Below are 16,177 nucleotides of genomic sequence, written 5' to 3' on the forward strand. Positions count from 1 at the left end.
TGTTCCTTAGACTTTTTCCCACCTCTGGCAGGTGTTCCCTGTCTTCCCAGCGAGAGCACCACTCGTGTCTCTAACTTCCAGCCCTAGCACTGTGGTGGCTTCATACATGTTGGCGGATGCTGCGGACAACGGTGAGGAGCTGAGACAAAGCCTAGCACTCTGAGCCTTGAGTCACCAAGGGGCTGCTGCATGTGTGTGCTGTTGCCTGGGGGAGGGGACATGGGTGACACATCTCTGATCCAGAATTTCTGAGAGGCAGATGCACCTCTCATCTCGTGGAGGGATTTCTACAGGGCTCTAGGACTCAAGTGTAGTAGGGCTGAGTCTTAGTTTGTGGTGAAGGAAATGATCCCTCCTTTCCTTTAATGAAGAGAAAACTGAGGCTGTTATGACTGAGTGGGGATCATGGCCAAGGACATTGTTAAAGACACTCCTAGTCTCTCTTGGTTTCCTGATGGTTCCATTCATAACAGTGGACACGAAGTGGCATGGAGTAAACACCCACTTCACAGTTTCCACTGCAGCGAACTGGGGCCGTGGACCAAGTTCTGGCCCACAGAACCTGAGTGGAGGTGAGGTGTACAATTGTGCTTCATGCCCTTAAGGACAAAAGGACCTGCCCTCCTTCTCCCCCTTCCTCCAGGAGTAAGGGGTGATACCCTAAGAGGGCAGGCCCTGGATTGTCTGCTTTGTGATTATTATATAAGAGAGAAATAAACTTTTTTTTTTAAATAAGAAATAAATCATATTTAAGCCATTGAGAATTTGGGTCCCTATTACAATTGGCTGAAACTGTAGCCTACCTAATATAGGTAGGGGTCTCCTAAGGAAGCCTCTGGCAGGCATGAGGCACAGTGATAATGTTGACATTCTTTAAAAAGATTTTATTCATTTATTTGAGAGAGGGACATAAAGAATAAGAGCAGGGGTGGGGCAAGCAGGCTCCCTGCTGAGCTCTGGGCTCGATCCAGGACCCTGAGATCATGACCTGAGCCCAAGGCAAACACCTCACAGACTGAGCCCCCAGGCACCCCAATGTTAACATCTAAGATGATGGAGCCCAGGGTTTACACATTCTACTTTACTGACCTGTAACGCTGACCCCGTGTAACGTGGATTGCTGTGCCCATTTTACAGTTAAGGGAACTGAGATGAGAGGTTAGAAACCTTACTCAAGGCCCAACAGCTACTCCCGATGGACCAGGGAATTGAGTCTGGGTCTCAAGATCATAAAACTCGTGTTCTCTGCAACCACATCATCAAGAGGAGCAGGGAGAGAAAGATGAAGGAGGAGAGGGAGGAAGGCAAGGGAAAGACAACAAGGAAAAGGAAGCAAAGATGGGGAGTCTATGGAGGGCCACCAGTGGCTGCCTTGAGGGCTGCCTGAAGGCTCAACCCAGGGCCCAGGAACACTGTGTCTGGACGTAGCCAGGCAGATCCCGCCGCACTGGAGTGGCCCTGGCCTCATGTGTTTGATCTGCGTCCTTCGGGAAGGGGACCACCCGCCCAGAGCCCCAGGTGAGACCAGAGCGCAGCCTCCTGGGTGCTGGCCGGGCTGTCAGGTGGAGGTACCTTCACTGTTCACTTCGGGGAGCAGCTTGCGCAGCGGCCGCTTCACTTCCCAGGTGCTGCTGATGAAGGACGGCATCACCCTGAGCAGCTCGTCTTTGTCCTCCTCCCGGATCACAGGGATGGTCTCTAGGATCAGCTGCATCTGCTCCAGCTCGTGAGCCCCTGCGGAGCCAAACACCAGCCAGGTAAGTGTGTGGCCCAAGCGCTGGGGCGGCGGGCAGCCCGGGAGGGGCAGCGCAGGGGTGGGCACACTGAGCCCCGGGCCGGGGACCTGGGTTCTGCTCTTCACTCTGCCACTGACTTGCTGTGCGAGTGTAGGCAGGGCGCTGGCCAACTCTGGGGCTTGGTGGGTCGAATGTCTCTGCCTCTGCGATGCTCGAGTCTGACACACATGGAGTTAGCCAGACCACGGGGACAGGGACACCTGGGCGCAAGGCTTCCCCGCCTGCCTTCCCACACTCGTCCCTGCGTGTCCTCTAGCAGGTCGGGAAAGGAAGTGATTTTGAGGCCAGGGCTGAGCCTCACCTGCTGTTTCCAATCAGGAGGACCCTAATGAGGAGGCGGACAGTCAGAAATAACAAACTGGCTTTGGAATGCATCTCGTGCTCCTTCGGGCAGAGGGAGGAAGACAGGCTGTGCCAGGTGTGGGGGAGAAGAGTTTGGGGCAGGACGGAGTCAGGCATTCATTCAGTCCTCTGCTCCCTCATTCCTTCGCCAAGTAATGACTTACTGAGCACCTTCTGCATGCCAGGCATCGGGCTGGGTGCTCGTCTGTAAGTAGCTCAGTCCATGAGTCTCAGGAAGGCAACTCCCCTTTGCCACCCGAACACTGAGGCTGGACCAGTGCTGCAGCACGGCAGTGTGCTTGGGCCTCTCCTTGCTGTCCTCCCACCTTCAGGCTCTTCTTTCTCCCACTGCTTCCACTTCCCTCTGTGCTTGAGTAGCCTTCCCACTTATTTCTCCCAGTTTAAACCCTTAACCAAGACTTTGTATCTTTGAGAAGTCCCCAGATTCATCTGGCTGCTCAGGGTGCCCTGCCCTTACCACGGATTCCTATGGGATTCCGGCCTGCCCTCAGTGGTGCTCTTCTGTGTCCCCCGTGATTTCGGGTGTAGCACTGAGCATATGTGAATGCTGGGATTCTGCCCCAGGAATGCCTGCAGCTCAGGCCCCATCATGAGGAGGCCTCCCCCATGGGGACTCATGGAGGGTCGATTCGGGGACCGTGGGAGCCCCTTGTCAGGTCCCTTCTCCAGACAAACACTCCAGACTGACTGCTCACAGTGGCAGGGAGAGAGGACGACGGGGCTGAGAATGGAGGATGGATGGTCCAGCAGTCCATCTCAGGTGTTTGAATATGTCATTACTTGATTCTGAAAGTTCTGCCCTCAAGAGGTTAAGGTGCCTCCAAGTAGGTGCATAAAGCCATAAAGGTCATTTTAAAGAGAAAGGATAGGATGTTTGGTGATTGGCATGGGTTTGGTTTGTTCGATTGGTTGGTTGCTGCAGTGAGCTCCCTCCCTTCTTACAGAACGACGGCAGAGGAGAAGGAAGATGGCACGGTTAGGGACTCACCAGCAAAGAGCATTCTGCCCGTGAGCATCTCGGCCAGGATGCAGCCGGCGGCCCACATGTCGATGGCTTTGGTGTAGTTGTTAGGGGACAGGAGCAGGCGGGGTGAGCGGTACCACTTAGTTACCAGCCCTTCCGACAGATAACCCTGGAAGACAAAACCCCAGGTTCCGGTGGTCAGCCACGTGCAGATACCCTTTCTCCCAGGTGACTTCTTATTTCTCTCCACCCAGAGATAGCTCCCCGTCCTTCCCTGAGGCTCAGGGATTCTCCTCTGTGGTAGGGAGGCCAGATACCAACATTCTGGGAGGAAGACTGTCTCACCCCAACTGGATGTAACCATGCACAACAAATGTGCCCTCACCTAGTCAGAGGCTGGATACAGAGGAGCCAAACTCAAGTGCATTACCACCATCAACAGAGTAGTGATGAGAACCTGGGCTTTCACTGACCGAGGGGTCAGTCTCAGCAACAGCTGTACATTTGAAATCGAGCCAGTTGCTTTGGTTCTGAGGACTCGATTTAATGTGACAACTGCCAGAGAAGCCAAGCCCCTGCTAAAAATGGACAAGGCCAGCTTGGTAAGGGGTGCGGGTGAAGGGTATCGCAACAGCCCTGCGCAGCCCAGTGGGTGCAGCATTGGCTGGCCCAGAGGGCTCAGGGAGCTCCACCTGTCCTGGATTGTGGGGCGATCGGCATCCTAGCTGATTTCAGCCCCTGCTCAGGGATCTATGGCCTGGGGTGGAATCCCGACAAGCTTTGGTGGTGATGGAAGCATTTAGCAGAGAATGGGAAATACAGGCAGGCCAGCTGGTGACTGTTCTCTACATAATCAAGAGCGTGAGTCCAACAGTATAACCTGGGGGGTATCCACTTGGGTTACTTGGAACTGTCTCTCTAGATTGAGAAGGTGGACCTGGTTGGAGGGTCAAGAGGGGACAATTCAGACGGAGGGCATCCAGTGTCAGATTCCAGATATGGTCCTGCACCAGCTGATGTAACTCCCCATCTGGCATCTGAAGTAAACACAGACCAAGGCTTAAGCAGATGACACGTTAAGAAGCCCAAATACCCAGGAGCTTTTGATGCATTGATCCAGAATCCCTTTCTTCGTTCAGCAAGGATTTATTAAGTGTTTCAGACCTTCTGAGAGCCCTGTGGTATGAAAGCAGTTCCCTCTCCTCTGTGGTACGTGTTTCTTCAGAGTAGGGCCTCACACTGGTGGAGGGAAGGGGGAAAGAGGAGGTGACCACAGCCTTTGCATTCCTGGCCTCAATGCTCCAACCCTACGAACTCCTATAGACTCCCTGATTTATTTTCAGGTCAGAGGCTGAGGTTGTCAGAGGAAGACACAAGCAGAGTCACGCAGAGGGAGGCGAGAGGAGGGGAGGTGCTCTGATGGGAGTGAGCTGTCTGTCACCGGATGGCACTTCCTGTCATTAGCCCCTGCCTGCCTGCAGCATCTAGAACTGAAGTGGGGACACAGCGGCCCTCCTTCTCAAACACCTGACTTGAAAGTAAAAGAAAGATATTTGCATGGATGAGGCTGCCCTGGGCCAGGTCACAATGTTGGCTGAGAAAGTTCACCGTAGCTCTTCCTTACTCTGGAGTGAAAGACCAGCACCGGCCGCTTCCCTATGGTCACTTGCCCCTCAAGCCCTTTTGAACACAGAGGACACACTGATGTGTTTCAGAAGCCACTGGGCAGAGGAAAACGTGGGAAGCTGCAGTGTCCCCTGGCAGGCTCCAGAGCCAGAGGAGCCTGGGGAAGTGGGGAGGGGACAGCTGTGGGACGGGGGTGGTGGCAGGGGTCCTGCCCTCAGCCCCAGGCATTCAAGCGGAAGATGCTCCGGGGCTTACAGCATGATCCTGGTGATCTGAGTTCAAGAAAGTTTCAGTGGATCCTGAGAGTCTTCTTTAGCAAATCAAGATCCTTTTGGACACCTCCCTTTTTCCTTTCCTCTTCCAACTCCCAGGTATATAACCTGTCTGTATCCCTTGACTATATTTCCTACCACTAAGTTGAGAATTCTTCTTATTTAAGCTGGAAAGCTAAACTACTTGTCTAAAGAATGCTGAAAATATTTAAGTCAATTTTGCATTTTAAAATCTAGGTTTTTTTTGGGGGGAAGGGCAAGATGGCGGAAGAGTAGGGTCTCCAAATCACCTGTCCCCACCAAATTACCTAAATAACCTTCAAATCATCCTGAAAATCTACGAATTCGGCCTGAGATTTAAAGAGAGAACAGCTGGAATGCTACAGTGAGAAGAGTTTGCGCTTCTATCAAAGTAGGAAGACGGGGAAAAAGAAATAAAGAAACAAAAGGCATCCAAGGGGGAGGGGCCCCGCAAGGAGCCGGGCTAAGGCCTGGGCGCGCCCCCAGGACAGGAGAACACCTTCTAGGAGAAGCAGGAGCTTCACCAATCTTCCCGGGTGGAAAGGCGCTCCCAGGGAGTTGGAGCAGGACCCAGGAGGGCGGGGATGCCCTCGGGCTCCCGGGGACACTAACAGACACCTGCGCCCCGGGAGAGTGCGCCGAGCTCCCTAAAGGCTGCAGCGTGCACGGCGGGACCCGGAGCAGCTCGGGGGAGCTCGGGGGCGGCTCCGGGGAGGGGGCTGCGGGGCGGGAGCAGCTCAGAGGGGCTCGGGCAGAGGAAGAGGCTCCGTGCGGAGGGGGCTGCGCGGCCTGGAGCTGAATCCAACAGCGCAGGCTCGAGAGCACAGGGCGCCGGGGACACAGCCCAGGATCCGGCCTCCCTCCGGGACAGGCAGAAGCCGGGAGGGCCCAGGACAGCAAGGACGCTCCTGCCCCGAGCTGAGCAGATCAGCGGCCCGCCCCGGAGCCTCCAGGCCCTGCAGACGGAGAGCTCTGGAGCTACTGCGGGAGCTGACTCCAGGGTCCCGAGCTGGCCACTGCCCCTGCGGTTGTTCCTCCTGGGGCCTCACGGGGTAAACAGCCCCCACTGAGCCCTGCACCAGGCAGGGGGCAGAGCAGCTCCCCCAAGTGCTAACACCTAAGAATCAGCACAGCAGGCCCCTCCCCCAGAAGACCAGCTAGATGGACAGGGGAAAAACAAATTATTGACCAAGCAGCACTGGAAAGTTCCAGGGGAAGTCAAGGGACTTACAGTATACAGAATCAGAGGATACTCCCCCGTGTTTTTTTTTCTTTTTGCTTCCTGTTTGCTTCCCCCACCCCCTTTTTTCCCTATCTTTTTTTTTTATCTTTTTCTTCCCCTTTTTTCTTCCTTTTGTCTCTTTTCTTTTTCTCTTTTCTTTCCTTCTTTCTCTCCTCTCTCTTTCTCCTTTTCCCAATACAACTTGTTTTTGGCCACTCTGCACCGAGAAAAATACTAGAAGGAAAACCTCACCCCAAAAGAAAGAATCCTCTCTCCCACAGTTACAAAATTTTATTACAATCCAATGTCAGAAAGCCAATTCAGAAGCACTATTATAAAGCTACTGGTGGCTCTAGAAAAAAGCATAAAGGACTCAAGAGACTTCATGTCTGCAGAATTTAGAACTAATCAGGCAGAAATTAAAAATCAATGAAATGAGATGCAATCCAAACTAGAGGTCCTAACGACGAGGGTTAACGAGGTGGAAGAACGAGTGAGTGAAATAGAAGACAAGTTGATGGCAAAGAGAGAAACGGAGGAAAAAAGAGAAAAACAATTAAAAGATCATGAGGATAGATTAAGGGAAATAAACAAAAGCCTGAGGAAGAAAAATCTACATTTAATTGGGGTTCCCAAGGGTGCCGAAAGGGCCAGAGGGCCAGAATCTGTATTTGAACAAATCATAGCTGAAAACTTTCCTAATCTGGGAAGGGAAACAGGCATTCAGATCCAGGAAATAGAGAGATCCTCCCCTAAAATCAATAAAAACCGTTCAACACCTCGACATTTAATAGTTAAATTTGCAAATTCCAAAGATAAAGAGAAGATCCTTGAAGCAGCAAGAGACAAGAAATCCCTGACTTTTATGGGGAGGAGTATTAGGGTAACAGCGGACCTCTCCACAGCGACCTGGCAGGCCAGAAAGGGCTGGCAGGATATATTCAGGGTCCTAAATGAGAAGAACATGCAACCAAGAATACTTTATCCATCAAGGCTCTCATTCAGAATGGAAAGAGATAAAGAGCTTCCAAGACAGGCAGGAACTGAAAGAATATGTGACCTCCAAACAAGCTCTGCAAGAAATTTTAAGGGGGACTCTTAAAATTCCCCTTTAAGAAGAAGTTCAGTGGAACAATCCACAAAAACAAGGACTGAATAGATATCATGATGACACTAAACTCATATCTCTCAATAGTAACTCTGAACGTGAACGGGCTTAATGACCCCATCAAAAGGCACAGGGTTTCAGACTGGATAAAAAAGCAGGACCCATCTATTTGCTGTCTACAAGAGACTCATTTTAGACAGAAGGACACCTACAGCCTGAAAATAAAAGGTTGGAAAACTATTTACCATTCGAATGGTCCTCAAAAGAAAGCAGGGTTAGCCATCCTTATATCAGATAAACTAAAATTTACCCCGAAGACTGTAGTGAGAGATGAAGAGGGACACTATATCATACTTAAAGGATGTATCCAATAAGAGGACTTAACAATCCTCAATATATATGCTCCGAATGTGGGAGCTGCCAAATATATAAATCAATTATTAACCAAAGTGAAGAAATACTTAGATAATAATACACTTATACTTGGTGACTTCAATCTAGCTCTTTCTATACTCGATAGGTCTTCTAAGCACAACATCTCCAAAGAAACAAGAGCTTTAAATGATACACTGGACCAGATGGATTTCACAGATATCTACAGAGCTTTACATCCAAACTCGACTGAATACACATTCTTCTCAAGTGCACATGGAACTTTCTCCAGAATAGACCACATACTGGGTCACAAATCGGGTCTGAACCGATACCAAAAGATTGGGATGGTCCCCTGCATATTCTCAGACCATAATGCCTTGAAATTAGAACTAAATCACAACAAGAAGTTTGGAAGGACCTCAAACACGTGGAGGTTAAGGACCATCCTGCTAAAAGATGAAACGGTCAACCAGGAAATTAAGGAAGAATTAAAAAGATTCATGGAAACTAATGAGAATGAAGATACAACCGTTCAAAATCTTTGGGATACAGCAAAAGCAGTCCTGAGGGGGAAATACATCGCAATACAAGCATCCCTCCAAAAACTGGAAAGAACTCAAATACAAAAGCTAACCTTACACCTAAAGGACTTAGAGAAAAACCAGCAATTTGATCCTACACCCAGCAGAAGAAGAGAGTTAATAAAGATTCGAGCAGAACTCAACGAAATCGAGACCAGAAGAACTGTGGAACAGATCAACAGAACCAGGAGTTGGTTCTTTTTTTTTTTTTTTCAGGAGTTGGTTCTTTGAAAGAATTAATAAGATAGATAAACCATTAGCCAGCCTTATTAAAAAGAAGAGAGAGAAGACTCAAATTAATAAAATCATGAATGAGAAAGGAGAGATCACTACCAACACCAAGGAAATACAAACGATTTTAAAAACATATTACGAACAGCTATATGCCAATAAATTAGGCAATCTAGAAGAAATGGATGCATTTCTGGAAAGCCACAAACTACCAAAACTGGATCAGGAAGAAATAGAAAACCTGAACAGGCCAATAACCAGGGAGGAAATTGAAGCAGTCATCAAAAACCTCCCAAGACACAAAAGTCCAGGGCCAGATGGCTTCCCAGGGGAATTCTATCAAACGTTTAAAGAAGAAACCATACCTCTTCTACTAAAGCTGTTTGGAAAGATAGAAAGAGATGGAGTACTTCCAAATTCGTTCTATGAGGCCAGCATCACCTTAATTCCAAAACCAGACAAAGACCCCACCAAAAAGGAGAATTACAGACCCATATCCCTGATGAACATGGATGCAAAAATTCTCAACAAAATACTAGCCAATAGGATACAACATTACATTAAGAAGATTATTCACCATGACCAAGTAGGATTTATCCCCGGGACACAAGGCTGGTTGAACACTTGTAAAACAATCAATGTGATTCATCATATCAGCAAGAGAAAAACCAAGAACCATATGATCCTCTCATTAGATGCAGAGAAAGCATTTGACAAAATACAGCATCCATTCCTGATCAAAACTCTTCAGAGTGTAGGGATAGAGGGAACATTCCTCAACATCTTAAAAGCCATCTATGAAAAGCCCACAGCAAATATCATTCTCAATGGGGAAGCACTGGGAGCCTTTCCCCTAAGATCAGGAACAAGACAGGGATGTCCACTCTCACCACTGCTATTCAACATAGTACTGGAAGTCCTAGCCTCAGCAATCAGACAACAAAAGGACATTAAAGGCATTCAAATAGGCAAAGAAGAAGTCAAACTCTCCTTCTTCACCGATGACATGATACTCTACATAGAAAACCCAAAAGCCTCCATCCCAAGATTGCTAGAACTCATACAGCCATTTGGCAGCGTTGGAGGATACAAAATCAATGCCCAGAAGTCAGTGACATTTCTATACATAACAATGAGACTGAAGAAAGAAAAATTAAGGAGTCAATCCCATTTACAATTGCACCCAAAGGATAAGATACCTAGGAATAAACCTAACTAAAGAGGTAAAGGATCTATACCCTCAAAACTATAGAACACTTCTGAAAGAAATTGAGGAAGACACAAAGAGATGGAAAAATATTCCATGCTCATGGATTGGCAGAATTAATATTGTGAAAATGTCAATGTTACCCAGGGCGATTTACACGTTTAATGCAATCCCTATCAAAATACCATGGACTTTCTTCAGAGAGTTAGAACAAATTATTTTAAGATTTGTGTAGAATCAGAAAAGACCCCGAATAGCCAGGGGAATTTTAAAATGAAAACCATAGCTGGGGGCATCACAATGCCAGATTTCAGGTTGTACTACGAAGCTGTGGTCATCAAGACAGTGTGGTACTGGCACAAAAACAGACACATAGATCAATGGAACAGAATAGAGAACCCAGAAGTGGACCCTGAACTTTATGGTCAACTAATATTCGATAAAGGAGGAAAGACTATCCACTGGAAGAAAGACAGTCTCTTCAATAAATGGTGCTGGGAAAATTGGACATCCACATGCAGAAGAATGAAACTAGACCACTCCCTTGCACCAGACACAAAGAGAAACTCAAAATGGATGAAAGATCTAAATGTGAGACAAGATTCCATCAAAATCCTAGAGGAGAACACAGGCAACACCGTTTTTGAACTTGGTCACAGTAACTTCTTGCAAGATACATCTACGAAGGCAAAAGAAACAAAAGTAAAAATGAACTATTGGGACTTCATCAAGATAAGAAGCTTCTGCACAGCAAAGGATACAGTCAACAAAACTAAAAGACAACCTACAGAATGGGAGAAGATATTTGCAAATGACGTATCAGATAAAAGGCTAGTTTCCAAGATCTATAAAGAACTTCTTAAACTCAACACCAAAGAAACAAACAATCCAATCATGAAATGGGCAAAAGACATGAAGAGAAATCTCACAGAGGAAGACATAGACATGGCCAACATGCACGTGAGAAAATGCTCCGCATCACTTGCCATCAGGGAAATACAAATCAAAACCACAATGAGATCCCACCTCACACCAGTGAGAATGGGGCAAATTAACAAGGCAGGAAACAACAAATGTTGGAGAGGATGCGGAGAAAAGGGAACCCTCATACACTGTTGGTGGGAATGTGAACTGGTGCAGCCACTCTGGGAAACTGTGTGGAGGTTCCTCAAAGAGTTAAACATAGACCTGCCCTACGACCCAGCAATTGCACTGTTGGGGATTTACCCCAAAGATACAGATGCAGTGAAATACTGGGATACCTGCTCCCCGATGTTTCTAGCAGCAATGGCCACAATAGCCAAACTGTGGAAGGAGCCTCAGTGTCCATCGAAAGATGAATGGATAAAGAAGCTGTGGTCTATGTATACAATGGAATATTCCTCAGCCATTAGAAACGACAAATACCCACCATTTGCTTCGACATGGATGGACCTGGAGGGTATTATGCTGAGTGAAATAAGTCAATCGGAGAAGGACAAACATTATATGGTCTCATTCATTTGGGGAATATAAATAATAGTGAAAGAGAATAAAGGGGAAAGGAGAAAAAAATGAGTGGGAAATAACAGAAAGGGAGACAGAACATGAGAGACTCCTAACTCTGGGAAATGAACTAGGGGTGGTGGAAGGTGGGGGGTGGAGGGTGGGGGTGAATAGGTGATGGGCACTGAGGTGGGCACTTGATGGGATGAGCACTGGGTGTCATTCTGTATGTTGAGAAATTGAACACCAATAAGAAATAAATTTATTAAAAATAAAATAAAATCTAAAAAAAGTTTCAGTGGAGTGCATGGGGGCAAAAGTCAAATTCTTCTAGAATCTATCTATCTATCTATCTATCTATCTATCTATCTATCTTTCTTTCTTTAAAGAATCCCCAGGCGTGGGCACTCAGTTTTATCAGAGAGGCCCACTTATCAGTAAACATATCGTCTCAACAGCTATCTTTCCAAGGCTTTCCTGCCAGACCTGCAGGGCCGGGACAGTTCCAGCTCCATTTGTTGTGGAGGAGCCTGTCCTCAGTCACCAGCCCGTGTGCCCTTGTGGAGCACTGTCCTGTGAGAATCAACCACGATTCTCCATGGCTACCTCTCAGCACGGAACAGGCAAGCCTGGAACTGCCCTTTCCCGAGGTTCCCTCCCCACCCTGTCCCTGGTGTCCCTGGTAAGAAGCTGATTCTGTGGTGCTCCAGGGAGGCAACTGGACAAGATTTCCTGTCTAGACCCTGTCAGGGGGCCTCCGGGCCTCACCCAGCTAGTGCTCCAACCAGCCCTTTTGCTTCCTTTTAGGGTATGGTGCAACCAAAGGGAGGCTTTGATTTTAAAAGCATCATAGGTGTTTGGGGAATAATCTAGGAGCAGCTGGCCTCTGAGGAGGGTAATTAGGGGCCCCCAACAGATGCAGAGGGAAGGCATAATTAATGCTCTGAGCACCCGCTGTGCAGAGGGACAGGGGTGGAATTCAGAAGAGCCTTGCTCAAACCCACTCCAGAAGGGTGGGCACCACCCACTGCTCAGAGAGCCAGCACAGGGGTGCTCCAGGTCTGTGCAGCTTGCTCTGCCTCTGCCCCTAGCTGGATCTCATGTGTCTGAGACGTGAAGGCTGGGGGAGAAGCCATGGTGCAGCAGGCCTTCTACTTCACCCTCCTGGCCCCTCAGGGAGATGGGGGGATTAAGTGAGTACACATTCTCCGAACAATAAAAGCCCAGTCGATTGTAGCTGAGTGTGTGGTGGGGGGATGACAAGGTGGGAAGGCTGGTGTCTCCCCTCATAGCTGCTTAGGGCTGCCCACTTCCAGGCCAGGATGGGGGCTCTCACAGCCTCACCTTCCATACCAGGAGGTATACCTGGTATACACCTTCCAGACCAGGAGTCTCTGGCACATGTTGGCAGCATGGAGCCTGCGGGGTTTGATCTCATGACCTTGAGATCATGACCTGATTGAAAGTAAGATTTGGACACTCAACTGCCTGAGGCCCCCAGGCACCCAGAGATCTGCCTTTAGATGTTTGCAAGGCTGTCACATGCATGAGGGGTTAGGCTTGTTCTCTGAGGCTCTGGGGACAGATGTGAGCCAGAGCATGAGACAGAAGTCTATGTAGTAAGATAATAACCGCTAACATTTACTGTGCTCCTCAAACTGCTCTGCTTTACATATGGATTAACTCACTTCATCCCCACAACAGCCCTGTGAGGCATGGCCTCTCAATACAACAATTTTTAAAAAAAGATTGTATTTATTTATTCATGAGAGACACAGAGAGGCAGAGACACAGGCAGAGGAAGAAGCAGGCTCTCCTCGCAGGGAGCCCCACGTGGGATTTGATCCCAGGACCCCGGAGTCACGCCCTGAGCTGAAGGCAGACGCTAAACCCCTGAGTCACCTGGGTGCCCCTTGATGTAGGCATTTTACAGGGAGGGATCAGAGACACAGAGAGGGTAAGCAATCTATCCATGGTCACACAGGCGCTAAGTGGCAAGCTGGCATTCCACCCCAGCCTGTGCGTACAGCCCCTTTCATCTGAACACGCAGCTCTGCTGCCTTTGCCATCAGAAAAGCCTCCAAAGCCATCAGGACTGTCAAAGGGGGGACTGGGCTCCTAACAGGCAGAGGCGTCCAGGCACAGCATGGACAAGCTTGTGGAGAGATGTGCCAACACCACCCTCCTGGTGGACGTCCCAAGCACTGCTTCTCAGACTTTGGTGGGCACTCGAGTACTCAGGGACCCGGACTGATGCCATGCAGGCTCCCTGTCACCAGGCGGACAGGTGATGCTGGGGGTCAGAGGGCAGCCGGCTCCTTGCTGATCTCTCAGATCATGCCCTGCCCTGCGGATTTATGATGTGCCTTGCCCACAGGCCGGGCGGATTTCTCCATCAGAGCAGCAGGCTGACCCACAGCAGGGGTTAATTCTTTGTGTTATAGACACTCATCAAAAGATCATTTAGATAAAACAACACTCCCAGAGGCCTCTCTAAGCAAAGACATGGGGCCTTCCTCTCTAGTGTTTTCCCTCTGAAGCTATAATTTTTTAAAGATTTTATTTGAGAGTAAGAGAGTGAGAGAGAGCACAAGCAGGGGGGCATCAGAGGGAGAGGGAGCAGACTCCCTGCTGAGCAGGGAGCCCAATGTGGGACCCGATCCCAGGACCCCAGGATCATGACCTGAGTCGAAAGCTTAACTGACTAAGCCCCCCCGGCGCCCTGAAGGTATAATTCTTATTTGTGCTGATATCCGTATCAGGCATGTTAGAAGCCTTTTTATTTTTTATTTTTTATTATTTTATTTTATTTTATTTTTTTTTAAATTTTTATTTATTCATGATAGGCACACAGTGAGAGAGAGAGAGGCAGAGACACAGGCAGAGGGAGAAGCAGGCTCCATGCACCGGGAGCCCGATGTGGGATTTGATCCCGGATCTCCAGGATCGCGCCCTGGGCCAAAGGCAGGCGCCATACCGCTGCGCCACCCAGGGATCCCTAGAAGCCTTTTTAAAAAGAAATAACACCACAGCCAAACTGCCTTTCTTATTGCTGACTCCAAACTCATTCTATTAAACTCATTTCCGTGAAAATATGCAGCAGGGAATCTCTCAAGCTGAAGAAAGAAACACGATCTTAAGAAGCCCAGCGTACAGCATAATCATTGGTAAGGCACTGGGGACATGCTGTTTATGCAGCTAAAACACACATGGGGAAAGAAATACTCAGTCAAGTCAGCTGCACTGAGTCGTCATTAACTTCAAGATGCCTGAAGTGCTGAGCCGCTGTCCACTTCGTCAGGGCTGCTCCGTCCCCACGCTGTGCACTGGGGGATCCCGGCCAGTGAGGCTCACAATCTCTTCCTAAGTTTCCATGGAAATCAACCAAAGTCCAGTCAAGGTTCTATAGGCCTACAGACTCCATGTGGTTACTTCTCTTGATATTACAAAAAAAAAAAAAAAAAAATCATGATAGAATCATCACCCCCTTCCCCCCCCCCACGTTTTTTAAAGTAGGCTCCATACCCAAAGTGGGGTTTGAACTCACGACCCTGAGATCAAGTCACATGCTCTACCGATTTGGGCTAGGCAGGTGCCCTGATGGAACTGCATTTTTAAAAAAATATTTTATTTATTCTTTAAATAAAGATAGAGAGACACACCAGAGAGAGGCCGAGACACAAGCAGAGGGAGAAGCAGGCTCCCTGTGGGAAGCCCGATGTGGGACTCCATCGCAGGACCCCAAGATCACGCCCTGAGCCGAAGGCAGACACTCAACCACTGAGCCACCCAGGTGTCCCTAGAATGGCTTTTTAAAAAATAATTTACTTTCAATTGTGGCAAAATATGCCTCACATAAAATTCACCACCTTAACCATTTTTAAGCGTACGATTTAGTGGCACTGAGTACATTCACATCGTTGCCCAACCATCACCACCAACTGTTTCACAGAAGTGAGTCTGTACCCAGCAAACAAATCCCCAGCCCCTAGCAACTCCACCCCCCGTGCTTTCTCTTTCTGTGAGTCTGACCACCCAAACAAGTGGAGTCATGTCATCATGTCCTTTTGTGACTGGCTTATTTCACTCAGCACAGTGTATTTCCTCCAACTTTTCTTTTTCTCTATTTATCTTTAAAAAGATTTTATTTATTTATTTATTTATTTATTTATTTATTTATTTATTAGAGAGAGAGAAAGAGAAAGAGAGAGATCGTGCATAGGGGGATGGGGGGGGGGAGAATTGGAAGCGGATTCCCTGATACTTGAGAGCTGGACATGGGGCTCAATCCCACAACCCCAGGATTATGACCTGAGCCGAGCCCAAGCTTAACTGACTGAGCCACCCAGGCACCCCCTTCCTCTCACTTTAAACAGCAGGAAAGTGGGAGCAATGGGATGAGCTGCTTCTTAAAAGGCATTTTCTTGAAACGTGGTTGTCATCCAATTCAACGAGAGCTCACATCACAGATAAAAGCTTTGGACATTATCGACACAGGGTCCAAACCATGAACTCTGAATTATATTACAGTTCTTAAAGACATGACCAAGTGTTTTGCTTGTTTGGAGATATACCAGGAGGGAAGGCTTGTTTGCTGCTTCAGCCTCAGTTTCCCCATCTGCTTGTGCTCCCGGTCTCCCAGCACCCCTCTGTAGGGCACTAGAGTCCTAGAATGCTGCACCACCACATCCTGCTGGGCCAAAGTGATTCACTTTTAATGCGCTGGCCTGAGAGCAAAGACCCCTTTCAGGAAGACGCACTAAGGGCCTTCCAGAAAGCGCCTGCCACTGTGTGTCTCTCATGAATAGATTTTTTCTTGAATCTTTATTTTTTATTTTTTTATCGTTTCTTTTTTTTGTAATAATAAATTTATTTTTTATTGGTGTTCAATTTGCCAACATACAGAATAACACCCAGTGCTCATCC

General features: G+C 48.2%; 1 protein-coding gene across 5 annotated transcripts in view; it reads right to left on the reverse strand.

Annotated features, from left to right (window-relative positions):
* MAPK4 (mitogen-activated protein kinase 4) overlaps positions 1-16,177 on the reverse strand; it is a 147,814-nt gene that overhangs the window by 7,836 nt on the left and 123,801 nt on the right. For all 5 annotated transcript variants that reach the window (XM_072828457.1, XM_072828458.1, XM_072828460.1 and 2 more), the window contains 2 exons: positions 3,148-3,292; positions 1,573-1,734 (listed from right to left, as the gene is read on the reverse strand). In XM_072828457.1, coding sequence (XP_072684558.1) covers positions 1,573-1,734; positions 3,148-3,292 — 307 coding nt within the window. The remainder of the gene's footprint in view (positions 1-1,572; positions 1,735-3,147; positions 3,293-16,177) is intronic.

The sequence above is a fragment of the Canis lupus genome, chromosome 6 (assembly GCF_048164855.1).
Source record: "Canis lupus baileyi chromosome 6, mCanLup2.hap1, whole genome shotgun sequence".
In the NCBI taxonomy this organism is placed as follows: domain Eukaryota; kingdom Metazoa; phylum Chordata; class Mammalia; order Carnivora; family Canidae; genus Canis; species Canis lupus.